The 19,987-nt window shown below is 46.5% G+C and overlaps 1 protein-coding gene across 1 annotated transcript in view; it reads left to right on the top strand.

The window, feature by feature from the left end:
* Nucleotides 1-19,987, top strand: part of LOC147717786 (complement factor B-like) — a 472,008-nt gene that overhangs the window by 321,500 nt on the left and 130,521 nt on the right. The window contains exon 12 of the mRNA XM_086924573.1: nucleotides 9,533-9,653. Coding sequence (XP_086780699.1) covers nucleotides 9,533-9,653 — 121 coding nt within the window. The remainder of the gene's footprint in view (nucleotides 1-9,532; nucleotides 9,654-19,987) is intronic.

Below are 19,987 nucleotides of genomic sequence, written 5' to 3'. Positions count from 1 at the left end.
CCATATTCTGAAAAAGAAAGGGGACATGATGAGGGTGAATGCAGCAATTTTTTATTTCGCCTCCAAATTGGGAAAAAAAGCTTACTGGCGCAATGCTCCAAGCTTACAAGGCTAAATCCTTAGCCACAGCCACTTATGGCAGCGAAATATGGGGGTACAATGCTGGAGATAGTCTCCAAATTGTGGAGAATTACTTTTTGAAACGTCTATTATATGTCCCACGAGGAACACCAAATTTCGCCGTCCATGAAGAATTGGGGACCCAGTTTGTTAGTGACGTCTTGTCCTTGCGCCCTTTGACTTGCTGGCTGAAAACGTGGCTGAATCCTGACATCCCGCTGACCCATTTGATTATAAAAGATTGTATGGTGATGGATAACTCGACCACAGCCCCTTGGCTAAATTATATTATGAAAAGTCTTATAAGCCTGGGGCGGGGGGAGTTATTTGACAAACCTGAAAGTATTAAAAAGGGAGACTTGGAGGCAATAAAAACGGCCTTCCTATTGGAAAGGAAACTGACCAGGAAAGCAAAGGAGTTACAGAAACCTAGTGTGCAGACATATATTATGCTGAAAACAACCCCGCAAGCAGCCCTATATCTCTTGGGTACTTTGTTCACGTATGAGAAATTTTTATTAACTAGGTTTCGTATGAACTTGTTTCACCATATGCTTGCAAGACCAAAATGTTCTATTTTTAATAAAGTGGCAGCGACGGGAAGTCTCCGTAGGACATGCTGCACTTTATATTTTTATGTCGATTGTATGAACTCCCTCATAAACGCTACCTGGTTCCCCTTTTAAAAAAACTCAATTTTAGACAGGTTCGCCCAGCTATGATGTACCCACAATTATTGAGTGGGGATTGCTTACTTTTTATTATGGAATTCTTAAAATCAATTGTTAAGTGTAGGAAGTTTATGGACTTGGAATGAATTCTTTTAAAAAATGTTATTCTATTTACATTTTTATCAATTGTATGCTGCTATGGATATCACTCAAAAAATGCACTATCACTTTTTGCAGTATCATGTAATGTAACAGTTTTCTCTAAATGATGGCTCCGTATTAACTATTGACCAGATGTAGCTATGGACTATTCTTAATGTATTTTATCTTTGTTTGTGTAACTTTTATGGTTTATCAACCTAAACCGAATAAAGTTTCTTTGAATTGAATTGAATTGACCCCTCGACTAATCCAGGAGTCCAAGCTATGCACTGCCCCAGTGAGATCAGAAGCCAGTGCCATCACTACTTACTTCTGTTGTTACTGTGCGCTGAGAGCTATTGGAGTTATAAGAGCTATAAAAGCTATCAGCTGGGCACCGGATTGTGAGAAGGCAATGTGCAAATATTTTCCAGGGTTGGAGCTGGTGTTGTTTTCCCACGCCCACTTCAAATTTCCTCTTGCTATGCGTGTAGTTTTTTGGTCTACCTCTCACCCCACTCCTTAGCTTCCTCTGTACTCTGGCCTAATTCTAGGCCTTCTGGGGGTGTTTAAGATCTGAAGCACACACTCCCGCACCTTGATAAACTACTGCACTGTTGCTCAATGCTCAATGATCCCTACAACACTGCCTAGGACATGGATCACCACACTTCAACTACACTTCAACTACATCCGCCGCTGCACCCAGTGCATCCACCACCACCGCTACAACCACGCCCCTGCTATCTGCTCATGAAAGCGGGGGGGTTGAGCTGCAGTGGCAGGAACAGCAGGCCAGCAGCCGTGCAGGCTAGTGGCAAAAGTGGCAAAATGCCAGCGATTGCAAGAGCCTGGATCAGAGCCTGAATCAGAGCAGAGCAGTGCAGAGCAAAAACGTGGTGTAGGTAGGCAGAGTCTGCGAGTGGCAGACATTCAGCACCACAGCGTCGTAGTCCCAGCAGTCACAATCACTGAGCCCAACACCAGAAGTCTTGTCAGTAAATGTAGAAAAATAAAATGCAGGGTCTGCTCTATATTAGTTGAAGAGCTAAAGATTTTCCTTTAATCCCTTTCAGTTTTTTCAGCAGTCCCAATCACTGAGCCCAACACCAGAAGTCTCCTCAGTAAATGTGGAAAAATAAAATGCAGTGACTGCTCTATATTAATTGACAGTAGGTCACAAGCACTTTCAGTTCACTGAGCTCCCTTTTGGCCTTACTAGCACCCCTCTGGTGTTCACAAAAGTGATGGCTGTGGTTGCAGCTCATCTGCGGAAATCACTGTGTCAGTCTTCCCCTATCTTGCCAAATGGCTGTTGAAGGCGGGCTCACCCCAGACTGTCGTCTCTCACCTCCTGGCTACAGTGCACCTCCTGCATTTGCTGGGGTCCACTAACAACGTGCCTTAGTCACACCCGACTCCCTCTCAGATGCTCCCTTTCATCTGAGATGTTCTGGACACAATGCAGTTTTGGGCTTATCCTCCTGAGCGGGGAGTCCAGGATATTCAGGCTATGCTACCAATGTTTCAGCCTCTATCCTGGATTTCGGTGAGACTAACTCTGAGGCTACTAGGCTTCATGGTCACTTGCATTCTGCTGGTCACACATGCCAGATGGCATATGCGGGTTGTGCACTGGTACCTCAAGTTCTAGTAGGCGTAGCATCAGTGAAATCTCACGACCTGGTCCAGTAGAGCGTAATGTCAGCAGTTTTGCAATCTGGAGTTTCCAAGGCGATTCTCGCTTGAAGATGATTTTTGTCTCGAGTGGAGCTCAAGCCTTCCGTACGGATTTCTGCCCATATCGCTCCTGTCCAGAGTTCAGTGGCAGGAACAGCAGGCCAGCAGCCGTGCAGGCTAGTGGCAAAAGTGGCAAAATGCCAGCGATTGCAAGAGCCTGGATCAGAGCCTGAATCAGAGCAGAGCAGTGCAGAGCAAAAACGTGGTGTAGGTAGGCAGAGTCTGCGAGTGGCAGACATTCAGCACCACAGCGTCGTAGTCCCAGCAGTCACAATCACTGAGCCCAACACCAGAAGTCTTGTCAGTAAATGTAGAAAAATAAAATGCAGGGTCTGCTCTATATTAGTTGAAGAGCTAAAGATTTTCCTTTAATCCCTTTCAGTTTTTTCAGCAGTCCCAATCACTGAGCCCAACACCAGAAGTCTCCTCAGTAAATGTGGAAAAATAAAATGCAGTGACTGCTCTATATTAATTGACAGTAGGTCACAAGCACTTTCAGTTCACTGAGCTCCCTTTTGGCCTTACTAGCACCCCTCTGGTGTTCACAAAAGTGATGGCTGTGGTTGCAGCTCATCTGCGGAAATCACTGTGTCAGTCTTCCCCTATCTTGCCAAATGGCTGTTGAAGGCGGGCTCACCCCAGACTGTCGTCTCTCACCTCCTGGCTACAGTGCACCTCCTGCATTTGCTGGGGTCCACTAACAACGTGCCTTAGTCACACCCGACTCCCTCTCAGATGCTCCCTTTCATCTGAGATGTTCTGGACACAATGCAGTTTTGGGCTTATCCTCCTGAGCGGGGAGTCCAGGATATTCAGGCTATGCTACCAATGTTTCAGCCTCTATCCTGGATTTCGGTGAGACTAACTCTGAGGCTACTAGGCTTCATGGTCACTTGCATTCTGCTGGTCACACATGCCAGATGGCATATGCGGGTTGTGCACTGGTACCTCAAGTTCTAGTAGGCGTAGCATCAGTGAAATCTCACGACCTGGTCCAGTAGAGCGTAATGTCAGCAGTTTTGCAATCTGGAGTTTCCAAGGCGATTCTCGCTTGAAGATGATTTTTGTCTCGAGTGGAGCTCAAGCCTTCCGTACGGATTTCTGCCCATATCGCTCCTGTCCAGAGTTCTCAAGAAGATTAGAAATGATCAGGGCCAAGTCATCCTTGTGGCTCTGGACTGTGTCTGGTTTGCCGAGTTACTGAGCATTGCCCATTGACCCTCCAATGAGGCTTCCCCTTCAGGAGGCTCTTCTGTCGAAGCAGCAGGGGATGGTCTCTCCACCCAAACCTACCACTCTCCACCTTCTTGCGTGGATATTGAGCGGTGGCAGTTGATAGCTTTCGATCTACCTCCTGAAGTCTGCAATGTTATTCTGGCAGCCAGGAGTCTTTCCACCAAGACATTGGAGCAATTTGTATTGTATTGTACAGAAAAGTTTATTGACACACTTTCTGCCTCCCTTTCTTATATTTATTTATTTAACTCAACCACCTCAACTGCATTCTCCTCAACACCCGCTCCGTCCACAAACATGCCGTTGAACTCTGGGACCTACTGGACTCAACCTCCCCAGATGTTGCCTTCCTGATGAAGACCTGGATGAACCCCTCCTCAGCACCCGACATCGCCATAGCCACCCCCGACGGCTACAGGATCACCCGCAGGGATCGCACCAACGGAACAGGGGGAGGAAGGGGAGGAATAGCCATCGTCCACAGGAACACTCTCAAAATCTCGACCAGCACCGACGACACACTCAGCACTGCTGAACACCTGCACTTCCAGATCAACACCGACCCCAACATCACCCTCAGAAGAACCCTTGTCTACAGATCCCCCGTACTCTGTTCACATTTCAGAGACTCCTCACCGACCTCATCAGTACACACGCCCCCGCCTCCACAAACTACATCCTCCTCGGGGACCTGAACTTCCATCTCGAGAACAGCAACAACACCAACTCCACCACCCTGATTAACAATCTCGCCAACCTCGGACTCAGACAGCTCATCACACCACCCACCCACTCTGCTGGCCACACTCTTGACCCTATCTTCTCCGCAAGCTCACATGTCGCCTTCCGCCACACCACCGTACTCCATTGGGCCGACCATCACTGCATCCACTTCACCTTCTGGAAACCCACCACGCACCACTGCACCCAACAGATCCCTCACCACTGCTGGACCATAGTCACCGAAGACCAGCTCACCACCACCACCACCCTCGCCCAGAGCCCACCCGCTGACTCCACCGACCCCAACACCGCCGCCCGCAACCTGAGACAGTGGATCGAAGACTGCGCCAACACTCTCGCCCGATCAAGAAACCCTCCAACAGACACACCAACATGAAAGCCAGCTGGGTCATTGAGGACCTCCAGGCCGCCAAGGAAGCCTGCCGAAAACTCGAGAAGAAATGGCACCACAAACAGACTCTGGACAGCTATGCGGCCCACAAGAACGCCACCCGCAGACACCATCAGCTCATCAGATCCGCCAAAAGGACCTCCTTCAAAGACCACCTAAGCAACAACGCACACAACAGCAAAGAGCTCTTCAACATCATGAAGGAACTCTCCAACCCCAGAAACAACACCGACAACATCCCACCCTCGCAAGACCTATGCGACTCCCTTGCCACCTTCTTCCATTGCAAAATCGCAGACATCCACAACAGTTTCATCGTCTTGACTACCCCGACAACCACTGAGACCTCCGTCCCCATGACCACCATCAGCACTAGCCCCCTGCTCTCCGGACCAACATAAACGACGACGACACCATCAAAATCATTAACACCATCCACTCCGGCTCTCCGTCAGACTCTTTCCCGCACCACATCTTCGACAAAGGCAGCACCACCATCACACCCCATCTCCCGAAAGCCATCAACATCTCCTTCGAGACGGCTACCTTCCCGGTGAGTTGGAAGCACGCCGAGATCAACGCCTTATTGAAGAAACCCAAGGCCGACCCTAAAGACCTCAAGAACTTCCGGCCCATCTCCCTGCTCCCATTCCTGGTGAAGGTCATCGAGAAGACCGTCAACAAACAACTGACCCGCTACCTCGAGGAGAACAGCATCTTGGACCCATCCCAGTCCGGGTTCCTTAGCCACCACAGCATCGAAACTGCCCTCATCGCCGCCACCAATGACATCAGGGACCTGCTGGACAATGGCAAGACTGCGGCCCTCATCTTCCTGGACCTATCAGCCGCCTTCTACACCGTCTGCCACCGTACCCTACACACACACCTCCACGACACTGGAATCCGGGACAAGGCTCTGGACTGGACCACCTCCTTCCTCTCCGGCAGAACCCAGAGCGTCCGTCTCCCCCTTTACGCTCCAAAGTCACTGGGATCATCTGCGGCGTACCCCAAGGCTCGTCCCTCAGCCCGACATTGTTCAACATCTACATGCACCGCTCGCCCACGTCGCCTGACTGCACGACCTCAACATCATCTTCGGGCGACACCCATGTTATCCTCTCCCTCACCAAAGACCCCCTCACCGCCAAAACAACCTCTACGAAGAAATGAAAGCCGACGCCGAGTGGATGAAGAACAGCCGCCTGAAGCTAAACTCGGACAAGACAGAAGTCTTCATCCTCGGCTCCACCCCCTTGGCTTGGGATGACTCCTGGTGGCCGACCGCACTGGGAACAGCACCGATACCCACCAACCACGCACGCAACCTGGAGGTCATCCTTGACGCCACCCTCTCCATGACAAAGCATGTCACTGCCTTCTCATCCTCCTGCTTCAACACCCTCTGCATTCTCCGCAAGATCTACAGGTGGATTCCCACCGAAACAAGAAGAACGGTCACCTAGGCCCTCATCAGCAGCAGGTTGGACTATGGAAATGCCCTCTACACAGGAGCCCCTGCTAAATTCCTGAAACAACTACAATGCATTCAAAACGCCTCCGCACGCCTGATCCTCAGACACCCCTTGCCGCAGCCACATCACAACCCGCCTGAGAGACCTGCACTTGCTGCCTGTCAACAAGAGGATCACCCCCCCCCCCCCCCCCCCCCCCCCAGCATCTTGAGACTCTCATGGGTAAGTAGTGCGCTTTACAAATGTTCTGATTGAATGATAAAACAGACTTTCTCGTGGAAATTACATCTGCCCGGAGGGTGAGTGAGCAGCAGGCTTTATCATCCTAGCCTCCCTTTTTCTCGGTTTAACCTGACAAACTGGTGCTTCACACTAGCGCTTTTTTCTTGCCAAAAGTGGTCACACCATTTCATCTGGGCCAATCTCTTTCCTTGCCCACCTTCTATGCTCCTCCCATATCCTTCCAAAGAACAGGAGTGACTGTCTGAACTGAAAAAGAGCATTGTCGTTATATCTTGACCAACTCTTCATGGGGTATGTTGGAGCAAAGAAAGTTTGGGCGGTGCAGAAGAGCACCATCGCTCGATGGGTTGTACTCTGCACCAAGATCTACTATGCATTGGCAAAGAAGCAGCCTCTGTAAGGCTTACAAGCTCATTTCACCAGAGCTTAAGCTGTGACCACTGCATTAGCACACGAAGTTCTGGTCCTGAATATCTGTCAAGCAGCAATGTGGGCATCCTTGCGTTGCAGGTATTCTGCACAAACACAGAACTATGCACAGGAATATGGGACCTTGGTGCATAGGGACTGAGTCTTCCTACCACCTTAGTACCCACGAGCCCAGGACCGACTAGCTATAGTGTCTCACTTGCTCTCCTACTCATTCACAGAGAACAAAATGATTAGACACCCCAGAACACAACACTCTCAGGAATGCTGTAACAAGACACACCCTTTCGTTTGCACCCTTGTACTTTTCCACAATAAGATCTGACAGAGACACAAAACAGCTTAAAATATTTAGCTTAACTAACGTGCCCTAAAATACAGTATACATGCCACAACAAGCAGAAAAACGCATAGTACAAATACAGTCAGCATAGCAGCTAGTCCATATATCATGAAGAGAGATGTTATATAAAAAACGATGGAGAAAGTACTATAGTGCCTAACCTCCCTCCCCTTGATAAGAATACGTATTATTATATAATAGAAGATCTCTGGGCTTAGTCAGCAGACCCCATACCTCAGCCTACAGATGTTAGAACTCCATCATAGGTGCTGTCCCTGGAAAGGTTCCTTTCCAAGTGTGTGTCACCTATTTGTGTACCCCACTAAAAACCAAAGTACGTTGTCCAAACAACAGCTGCATCATTATGTTTTGTCTAAGGGCTAAAGTCTGTCCAGAACAAAATAACAAGGGGCATTGTTGTTCGACCTTGCAAATAATGTTCGGTCAAAATCCCAGGAACATGCAGAGAGTGAACACAGTGATGAGTTCTCATGTGAAAGCAATCATTGAAAATATTGCAAAAAATAAAGACATGTAGTAACGGACGCAAAAGCAGCAGGCAGCAGCGGCGTGCTCATGCTAACTTGGTGAAAAACGACAATGTTCCTATGGGCCACGTGACACTTGCACACGTTTAATAAAGAATATTGCTTGGACAGACAGGTCCACAGAGATGGGTACTTCACACATTCGGTCCTACAGGACTTCTTGCTAAAAAAAATTCAGCAGACCCTCCTCCGGGCATGGTATTGCTTGGGTATCTATTCAAAGGTAAGGAATCTGTGGCTAGAAGTCTCTATCAGATGAACAATGACTTACCTTCGGTAAAGCCTTACCTGGTAGAGACTTTGTCTAGCCACAGATTCCTTACAGACTCACCCATCCTTCCTGTTCCACAGACAGACTTCTAGGGTCAGGGCTGATACCTTTCAGGGCCCTAGTTTAGACACACCAGTGCCAGTGTACTTTATGGCTCGGTGCTTCTGGCGTGGAAAGTTGTAAAAAAGTAACTGGCGTCAGCATGCTGGGGTGGCGCCTATGTAGGTACCGCGATGTCACTCCTTGCGCGGGCTACGCTGACGACGGACGCAGAGACGATTGGCACCACCTACCAGCACACAGGGGTACTGCTCCAAAAAATCTTATGGATCCAGTCTGACGCCATTGAAATTCAAAGGTATGGAATGTGCGGCTAGATATTGTCTCTGCCAGATAAGGCGTTACCGAAGGTAAGTAACTTGTTCAACTAAGTCTCTGACAGAAGTAGTGTATTTTCCAAAACACACGGGCTATACCTTCTGCTTCTTTTCAGCTACTGAAAGACACCTCATGGCAGTGTTTTCCGGTGACCCCCTCACGGTATTCAGAGACATTGTGAATATCCCACTTCTGTGCCTGTATTGCATCTACTGGTGGAACAACTCATGAAGAGGGCAGAAAAGCTGAGCCTTTCATACGTGAGCTTAAAAAATGTCTCATTGTTGAGGGATCCTCTCTGCTTTAGCAGGAAATAGAACTGGGCTGATAAACAGCATTGATGGTGCTGAAGGACTGTTTGCCTTAAAGGGGCAGTGGTTGGTTAAGATGCTGACTCTCCAAGAGTGATGTCCGTGTAAAAAAATATGAACTGATTTTATTATTGATTTGTAAAATAAAAGCGTTTAAATATATTTCGTTATTTTAGAGGCATTTTGAGATCTCGCTGGACTTTCAGCAATAACCTAAAAGATTTATATACAATACTTATCTCCTTATAGATAACATTACCTGTGAGCCCCAAACATTAGGATATATCCCATTATCAAGCTGTGGTACCTGGTTGCATTGCAGTCTACACCTTGAGAATGTGAAATAGCCAGGATGTAGGGGTCATCTGTTTTATAGAAAAATGCTGCGCAGACAGGCCAAACAGGTGTGCTGGTGGGCATGAAAAAGTGGACAGTGGGAATCAGTACTGTTGGTGCCTTTGTAACTCATACTTTCTCTTCCTCAACAGCGAGAATTGGGTGTGGAGAAATGCCAGGGTTCCGTGCTAAGCACTCATTTTATTCTGACGGCAGCGCACTGCTTCGATATCGACGACCAGGCGCATCAAATCAAGGTATCCACAAATGATGGTAAGTGAAGCCATTTAAATGCCCGCCATCTTTGTTTTATTCTTGAGTAAGGATTCATTTAGTGGGAACCATGTTACAGAGCAACAGACTGCTGTGCATTAGTGGAGGTATAGTGCAGTTGTGAAAGTGGCAGGTGAGGGTGGGGTCGAGAGTGGCGGAGGTAAATGGAAATGAGGCAAAAGGACTGGACTAACGACTAGTCCTATGTGATAGTACTTCTACCCTCTAAAGTGTTTTTATTTTAAAATTTGGCCCTCTCCTTTTGTTCTTCGTAGTAGGTGCTTCTGACCCCATTTCCATGTTTTTATTTCACTTGTTGTTTTGGGTCAAACACCTTGCACTTTGTTATTTTAATTGCCATTGCTTTGTTTGGTTTCTTTCTCACCAATCACTTGCTTCGTTTTAGTTGTCCAATTCTCGCCATACGTTGACCTCTGGGGACGAGAGGGACATCTAAACTCCATTTAGTATTTTGTTGGTCTTTCTGTTCTGTAATTTAGTTTCAGTGAAGCAGGACAGAGGACATTATGAGTAGAAACACTCAGAGTATTAAGAATTCCTCCTTTGGGACTTCACTTGTGTAGTACATAGCATTGCCTGTCCTTCGGACCACTCCATCTACTTGTACAGATATGAAATCACCATGTAGTGCCACTCCTGTAATTTTACATTCAACTTTATTAAAAGTTAGGTCACTCCCTAAGCACGCTGTAGATATAGTGGGATTTATTGCCACCTTAAATTATTTCTGCTGTTTTTTTAAGAGAAACACTAATCAAAGATTCATCACTGCCTGATATCACTCTGGTGACACCTTCTGATTATCACTTAATCGCCAATTGATACCTTGTTGGCCCATGTGACACTTGCATCTCCTTCTATTCCTGTTAGTGTGTCATCCTCCTTGGATATTTACCATTTCTCCATCTCCATTATTTTCACTAATCCTGTCCCAGTCAACTCTCAGGTAACTTCGCCTGGGGGTTTAGCTCTTGAATGACTAGCTAATAGCTATAGAAACCATTAGCTGTTGTTCGGGTCTAGTATAATACATCCAGCAATCCCTAAGTCAAGAAAAACTCAGATGTCCTACGGGTGCAGCGGAGGTTTTATGATTGTGGAGGCCTGTGTGCATAGTCTGGCCAGAGGCTTTGACTGAGATATCATTAGAGATGTCACTTAACATGTCATGAATGGTCTAATATGTGATGTCATAAGCAGTGCATGAAGGGGTGGAAGTCACTAAACTCTAACTAGCGTATTTCAGCGTTTTTTTTTTAACATACTCATGTCTCATTGCAACACCTAACTATAAAGTCACTTTAACCATTAGTTTATATATACATATATGTCCTTAGCATGTGTGGCTGTAGATGCACATGCTCTGCATACACCTGCCATCTAGTGTTGTGGTCGGAAATTGCAAGTCTTTCAAGTCACACGGTCTTGGAGTCCCCTTCTCTGGATGTAGATCCACATGGTCCCCAACTCCATTGTTAGATTAGTTTTTCCCCGCCATGGGGTTAGGACATGATCCAGTGTGCTCCTGATCGACTTCATTGGTTCCCTTCATGGCCTTGAGTCCGCTGACTTCCATCTCTGTCACGAGAAGACTCTTCAACGTGCTTTTCAACTAGTTCCATTTAGTGGACCCATCAACGACGATCATCCGGGCGTTGTGGCCCTTGAGCCACTTTGGGCCACTGCATGCTAAGAATTCCCTTTGGAAAATGAAGATGCCCTCAAGGTAATGGAAGGGATGCCCTTCAAGAGATGCCCCCAGTGTCACTTTAAGTTTCCCTAGGCTGACCGCAACACTCTGCGGAACATTTGCCTCTCGTCAGACCACGACGAGCATGCTGCTTGGCATTCCACAGCACAGCAAGAAGACCTTTTGTCAGCGCCAAGATGGACAATGGGCGCACAACGGGATGGCCCAGTACACCTTGGAGACGGGAACAGCCTGAACAATGCGGGCTGAGCCATGCATGCCATTTCTCCCCAAGCCATACCACGATTGCCTTAACCACACATATGCCTTAACAACACATATACGTGGTTAAGGCAATGCGCTGACTAGTTACCGAGTGGAGGAACATGAAGGGGAAGACAGGGAGAGGAAGGACTATCAGGAGAGGATACGGTGAGGTAAGTGGGGCTTGAGCTTGGTCTTGGGCAGTGGAAGGGGTAGTTTTTCGGGGTGAGGTAGATTTTAGTACTCAGGAGGGGGTCGGGTCGGGTAGATTTTAGAATGAAGGACAGTTTTTAAGGCTAAGGGCGGGGGGAGGGACAGTTTACAGGGCAGGGAGCAGGGTTGAGGTAGTTTAGGGATGAAGCTTGCTCTTTGTCAGCTTCCTTCCCAGATGACCTTCATGAGCCAACTTGCAGATGCGCTCTCTGAGTTTTTCAGGAGGAATTATTGTATCTGATCTATGCACATTAGATCCCATGATGGACAATTCTTCTCCGACGTTCCATTCCTCCTTTAGAATGGCAGGGATGGTTACATGAAGTACTTCAAAATCTTCCACCGTTTCTTCTGTTTGTTTATTGATGGGAAGGCGGGAAAGACAATCTGCAATCAAGTTCTTATTGCCAGGGACGTGTTCTAATTTGAAATTGAATCTTTGCAAGGAAACAAGCCATTTACCGATCCTTGGTGTGGTTTTTTCAACATCTTTGGAAGAAAATAAGGAAACCAGAGGTTTATGGTCAGACCTTAGAATAGATGGTATACCCCACAAAAGAATTTTGAAATGGTTCATAGCCCAAAAGCACGACAATGCCTCTTACTCTATTGTAGAGTAATTAACCTCTGCTTCTTTGAGTGTCCTTGAGGCAAACGCTATGACTTTTTCTTTTCCTTCTTGAATTTGCGAAAGGGTGGAACAAACACCTCTGTTACTGGCATCAGTTGTAAGAATGGTTCCTTTGGTGCTGTCAAAATTACCAATGCAGGGTGCTGCAGCAATAGCCTGTTTGATTTTAACAAACACGCAGTCATGTACAGGTAACCAGACAAATTTAGCCTCCTTTTTCAACAAGTCTCTAATAGGTTGAACCAGATCTGAAAAGTTTTTGATAAAGTTGGACATATATGCAGCAAGCCTTAGAAAGGATTTGACTTCTTCTTTATTGGTAGGAGTAGGGGAATCTAGAACTGATTCAATTAAGTTCATTTTAGGTTTCAACCCTTCACTGGAAAGGGTGTGTCTCAGGAATTCTACAGATGCCACACCAATTTTACATTTTCTCTTTTTAATAGTAAAACTTGCTTCACTGAGCTTGCTACACACTTTCCTCAAGTTAGAATTATGCTCTTCTTCGTCAGAACCATAGATGAGTATGTCATCTTGAAAACACATACAGTTCTCTACCCCCAATAAAATGTGTTGCATAATTCTCTGGAAGGCCGCTGCAACCGAAGCCAGGAACCTGTATGTTCCAAAGGGTGTAGTGAAAGCTGTGAGAATTTGTGAGTCAAGATGTAAACCCACTTGGTAGTAAGCTGACGTGAGGTCTAATACAGAAAAGTACCTGGCACCATTGATTACAGACAACATTTCATTGATTTTGGGCAAGGGATACTTATCAACCCAGATATTGGCATTAAGAGAGCTTAAATCAACACACAAACGAATGTCTGCGCTCTCTTTTTTAGATGTTATCGCAATGGGTGCCAACCATTCAGAAGATCCACGGCCTGACTTATGCCCTGTTTTTCAAGTTTTTCTAGTTCTCTTTTCAATGGTTCTCGCATCAACAAAGGTATAGACCTGGTCTTGTGAGCAACTGGATTAGCATCTGTTTTAAGTTTAATTTTAACAAGCCAACCTTATCCGTGAACACTTTTGGGAATTCATCACAACCCCTTTTCCTGTTAAGGACCTGTCCACAATTAAAACTTGTTCCTTATTATTTGGGTCAAGTGTGATGCCTAGATCTTTCTGATGCCTCCATCCCAACAGGTTGCCTCCTTTTTCTGTGATGTAAATTTTACCGAATGTATGTCTGTCTATAAACGTGATACGCATTTTTACCATACCCTTTAGCGGAATAGGGTCTTTGTTATATCCTCCAGGGTGTACATCAGGCTTTTCTAAAATGTAATCATTATCTTTAAACAGACCTTTAAAAGTATCATTATCAATTAGGGTATAAGGAGAACAAGAATCAGCAAACACATTGACTTTCTTCCCATCTAAAACTATTTCACAAACAGGATAATTAACCTTCTCATCAGCCTCTGCACCATGCACTTGAAAAAACAAACTGATTATCTCTGGATACCGGGACTTGATCATCATGTACCAAATGTACCTCATTGCTCACAATTTTGAAATTACATATTTTGGAAAAATTGCCAATTCTATTGCATTTCCTGCAGATAACCCCTCTAGCTGGACACCTGGGGAAATTGGCAAGGTGATTAGCATGCCCACACCTGAAACATCTAAAATTCTCTTTTTTAGTTTTAGGTTTAGCACCAGCTTGTGTGTCTCTAACCTTTAAAATATCATTCTCCTCATGAATTACATTAACTTGTTTCTCATCGGGCAAGGAATCTTTGTTATTCTTCATCTCTTAAACACAATAAGCTGTGTGCTCAATGCTCTTAGCTATGTTAATAGCCTCTTCTAAGTCCGGATTCTGGGTTGATAACCTCTCTTGCACCTTGTGGTCATAGGTACAACAGACCAGCTGGTCCCTGATGAGAGAATCAGATAATGCTCCAAATTTGCAAGTTGAAGATAACCCCCTCAATCCCTAATAGTGTAGGTTAAACAAAAAAGAACCACACAGTGGAGTTATAAAATTGTTATATTTATTATACACACTCACTATCACATTGGTATATCTCCTATCTGGAGATATAAACACAATACCCACGATATTTATAATATAGTAAAACAGGTAAGTAAGCTCAAATACACAGTGGTCTCCAGAGGGGAACAAATCATATATTAAAGAAGTGGAACGTGAACTGCAACCGAAGTCAGGATTTGGACCAGAAGACTCAGAAGAGCTGGAGATCCAAAGAACTACCGGAGGTAAGTACCCAGGAACCCCACAAAAGCTGTGTACAGAGTGAAAACAAAGCCGCGTACTCAATGCAAGTCAATAATCGTCGCGGTCGCAGTTTTCAAGAAGAAGGACCCTTTCCCAGTGGACCAAGAAGAAACCCCGTGGAAGACAGAAGTTTGGAAAGTCACACCACCCCTGGATTACTCAGGAACCAGTATAACTACACCAGGGAAGCCGGATGCATAGGTGCGAAATGACGTCTGAAACAACCGTAGACCACAATGGAGGATTTCAGAAAAGATGCCGCTAGCGAAGAAGGTGAAAGAGTCCGGCGGAATCAAAGGATGGATTCTTGAAGAGGAGTTCCTGCAAGCAGAGGGGACAGAGTATATGCCACTTGTAAGTGACCAAGAGGCACAGAAGAGCAATAACCACAGATGAAGGAAGATGCGGGAGTGATGACCGTGACCTTGTCACCGCAGCTGTGAGAAAGTGGCAATGCTGTGGAAAACCAGGAGCGTTCATGAGCTGTACGACGTCAGAAGTCAAGAACCAGAGGGAGCCCCAGTAAGCCTTGGCAGCAGCAAAAGACGTGGTAATCGAAAATGGTGCAGCGTTGGGACCAGCAAGGTCCAATGGACTCACTAAGTGCAGGAGAGTCAGAGCAGGCCCGAAGCAAGCAGGGGAGCCCACTGAAGCCAAAGAAGACACTCAAGAGGACCCATAGGCAGAAGGCACAGGATTGGCAAGAGGACCTCCAGCATCTCACCCAAAGATGCAGGCCCAAGATGCAGGGGTTGCGGGGAGGACGTAGATCTTGGCAGGAAGAGATGCTGGAGGCTGAAGCCTCTTGTAGCTCGAAGATCCCTGAAGGACAGAGTCAACAAGCCTTGGCAACGGCAAGTTGACCCAATGCACAGGGGTTCTGTTCTCGCGGTTCTGACAGGGGATACTGACCTCAAACTTCCTGAGAGGACAGGTCATGCCTCGAGGGAGCACCACCTGTGTTGCTGATACTTTCGTAGTTCGTGGGACATCAGGAGCCAGTCTGCTTTGTTGCGGTGCCTGCATTGACTTCTTCACTCCCCTGAAGGGCACCAAATGTGCCCTTCAAAGCAGTCTGGTGGCACTGGCAAGTGCCCCCACCCCAGCCCAATACACTAAGTCCTGTCTGGGAGGTGGTAACACCTCCCTGTGACAGGAAACATATTGTTCTACTTTCCCCTGCTCAAGCTCAGCTCAGCAGCAGGAGGTCAGAAACGTTTCTGTGGTCGGCAGCAGCATTAGCTTGCTGTTAGACCCAGTGCTTAAATTGTGCCAGTGCTTTCCGGTGCTCAGCACCATTTTATCAGGGCCGGCTCTATACTGCTAAATTACATCAACGACATAACTTCACTGCAGTCTGCACGTCATGGTCAAAGTAAATTAAATATAATTGCCTTACTGCTGTGTGGTTCACTTCACAGACAGTCTCCAGAATCCTCTGTCGTTGAAGAAGAGTGTTTCTCTGCAGGGCTGCTGAGAGAGCGAGACCGATAAATCCATATCCATGATGCAAATTAATTTGCTTTCAGTTTTGCTGGTGGTGGGAGGGCCACTGATTGGGCCGTATTTGGTTCTATAGGCTGGGAGGCTGCGGCAGCGTGCCGTGCGTAACCTTTTTTTAGGTCTCGCGACCTATCAATGCGCGCAAGCGCATTGAGCGTAGCGAGAATTCATGTCCTGAAAATTCTCGTCAAACCAAGGGCTTCGTTCCTGCGGATTCCTTTACATTCACGTGGCCACAGGCATGCGCTTTTGGGCCATAAACTCTGTTCCCCAGCTCCAGCACCTCCCCTCTCTCTCCCCGCAAACACAGCCTTACTTTCATTTCTCCTCCCCCTCCCCAGCCAGCTTCCCCCAGGCCGTAGCAGCACTCCTCCCACACCAGCACCTCCCCTCTCTCTCCCCGCAAACACAGCCTTTACTTTCATTTCTCCTCCCCCTCCCCAGCCAGCTTCCCCCAGGCCGTAGCAGCACTCCTCCCACACCAGCACCTCCCCTCTCTCTCCCCGCAAACACAGCCTTTACTTCTCCTCCCCTAACACGCTTCTCCTCCCCTAATTAATCATGGCTGGCCGGCCGGCCGTACTTTCAGTTTCCCTTCCCCCGCACTTCATCTTGTTGTATTTTATTGAAACAGGACACTTTCACTTCTCTGAACCGTGCGCAATGTAACTCCAGACTCGCACATTATAAACGCACCGTTTCAAGTTATAAATATACAGATACAGCCGTGCTGCGTCACTCGTTCTGGTACCGTCCCGCTAAAGTGCAGCAACCCCGCCGGGAAGATCCAAAACAGACCCACTAAAAATCCGAGATGCATTGGCACTGCTCACTTATGGACTGATGGTTTCAAACTCACTCTTTCTGTCCCGTTTGCCTGGTCTACTCTCCCACAGGACGACCAAACCACACACAGGTCTCGACACAACATATGCAGTCAACACTGCTCCTGCTTGGTGAATAGTTGCTGTTGCTAGGATGCAAACTTCACTTTAATCCATTTCAGACCTTCAAACACCCAACAATTAAACAGAGCTTACCAGGTGCACCCACCAGCTCCATGTGTGCCAGACCAGATAACCCAATCCTAGTTTAACCAGAATTTGCCTTAATTGTGAAACAAAATGGAAGACAGAATCCGGCTAACTTCAGGCGCACGCCACCACACATAGCCACAAAGTTAGCAAAACACTGTCAATCCAACAACACTTCCACACTACAGCAACGCACCTCTTAGATCAATCAGAGTATTAGCCTAAACCAGGGGTCTCCAAACCGGTCCTGGAGGGCCGGATCCATTCCAGATTTTTTGGATATCCCCATTGAGATACATGTAGTAATTTTTAAAATCTGGCATGGATCCGGCCCTCCAGGACCGGTTTGGAGACCCCTGGCCTAAACAGACATCTTCCTACGAATGCTCCATCATAGCTAAATAACTCTCTAATGATGCTGCCCGGAAAACATTCTGCACAGGCCGGGGGAAGGGCAACTACAAAGATCTTTGCCTGAATCCAACTCATTTAACTTTTATATTAATTGACACAATACAAGCAGCCATACATAACCAAACAATACACAAACATATGATAACGGCACCCAAAAGAAAAAAAACAGCTCTGGTCCTATGATAATGGTAGAAACTGCAATAAATGGCAAGAAAAACAGGTCACTAATGCTGGAGTACTGACAGTCCCATGTGCAGTAGATCAGTTCACAAAGGCACTTGTAGGCCAGCATGCTTAATCATTCATGCACACGTAGAACAACAGAACTACCATCAGCATTCAAGCACATGCAAACCAACACTCGTATAGGTAATCACTGCACACCAGATCATTGTACCTACAGACAGGGCTTTAAGTGAGCCGGGTCTTGTTCTTGTGGAGCATGCACACACACACACACACTGAGACGCACACACGCCTCCTACTTCTGCGCTGGAGCCATTGGCTGTCCCCCACCATGTGCTAGTCTAGACACACTGGCGGCTCCGCGCTGCTCTGATTGTTGAGCAAACAGCCTCTCAAGTTTCTTAACTCTTAAAGGAAAACCCATCCCTTCCACCCTCACCCCGGAATACCCCTCCCCCTCTGGTAAAGAGCGCCTGAGAGGAAAAAGAGAGAGGGCCTGCCCTCCCCTGGCTACCCAGTGCCTCACCCCTTCACAGGTCCATTTAGCTGCGTTTTTTTATTATTAAATGAAGAATACCGCAATTAACTGGAATTCTGCCTTTTCTGACTTCCCAATCCGCCTACTGTTATGCTTTATTTTGGGTGTAACTGTATTTGTTTTAGTTATTTGCCTACTCTTCTCAATGCCAACGAAGTAATTTTATTGGGTTGCATTGAAGCAGTTCACAACTCCGTTCAGTCGATCGAGGTTCATTCACCTCGAGCTGAGCAAGAAAATCAACAAAGCTAAGCCTATTTACCGGCTCTTCTTTACATCACACTGACTTCCAAGAAGTCGTCTCTAGGCGCTCTGCAACAGGCGTGCGAGATCTCCAACGGGTAGTAATGTCTTTAAGGCTTTTGCTGAGGATTGACATATGTCAAGCTCTCTGATGCACGGATAAAACAACAACAGGCTACGATAATTTACATAGCGCTTGGTGCCTCAAATGTGGCTTCGTAGCGCTATAAAATGACAGAACTGCAACTCTAGGGCCCATTGTACAGTTGTCGGATGAACGATCCAGCAGTCCAAGTATCCAGGGGCTCGCGGGGGTGTCACTGAAGTGAAAGCACCGCAATCTATCATAGTGTGTGCTCGCTTTCCCTGGTCACTAAATTAGACACACAAGTACATACATACATGCTCTTCGGATCACTTCGCATTAGCAATTAGTTCGGATTATACTTCATATGGAACAGTAATAAAGTATATAGTTTACATATATATTTAAAAAAGTTTTATCTAGGAAGTACTGAGGTACTTAAGAAAAAAATAAAATGTTAAAAAAAATACTTTACACACTATATTTCAGAAATTTAGTGTACTAAAGTGTATTTTTTTTTTTTTTACATATTTAATTCTTTAAACAAAATGTAAGGAGTACCACGGAAATACATAGAAAATACAGCGCTACTTAAAAACACTTTTAAACAAAGGTTCATTTGTTTAAAGCATGGTACTTTCTAGGTACTAGCGCAGTACTCTGTAAGCTTAAACAAGCACTGGCGTTGCCAATAGGTCTCGCAGTAGGAAAGTTGGAGCTATTACAATTGCAAATAACAATGCCTTTTTTTTGTTTTCATTTTAAAAACATAAAGGGCTTTGTCATTTACAAAACCAATAGCTCCAACTTTCCTACTGCGAGACCTATTGGCAACGCCAGTGCTTGTTCATTCCAGTGACGGTGGACCATACCTCGGCCGGCACACGCACTGGAAGAGTCACCAGTTAGCACAATGTCGAGGCAGGCACTTTGAAGCGGCAGCAGGCATCTTAATAAGTCAGTGCCACCAGCAGTAATCGCAGGAAGTAATAAAATGACAATGCTGCTGCTTTTACTGGTGCGTGGGGACGGTCACCTGAACTGAGGCAGAGGCCCAAGCAATCATGCCACTGGCAGCGGGCAGGGCACTGTGTGCAGTGCTAAGCTCCGAGGATGCCGAAGGCGCTGGGCCTTGCCCTTAATTTAACCCCTGTCTACTAAAGTGTACTTACTTTTACTTGGCTGGCAGTGCTCAAAAGAAATGAAAAAGTCCATGAAAGCCAAAGGGATAAAAAAAAAAGGTGTGATAATCGTTCAGGAA

This window comes from Lissotriton vulgaris, chromosome 5, assembly GCF_964263255.1.
Source record: "Lissotriton vulgaris chromosome 5, aLisVul1.2, whole genome shotgun sequence".
Classification (NCBI taxonomy): domain Eukaryota; kingdom Metazoa; phylum Chordata; class Amphibia; order Caudata; family Salamandridae; genus Lissotriton; species Lissotriton vulgaris.
The sequence above is the reverse complement of the archived record's forward strand: the minus strand, read 5'-3'. Positions and strand labels throughout refer to the sequence as shown.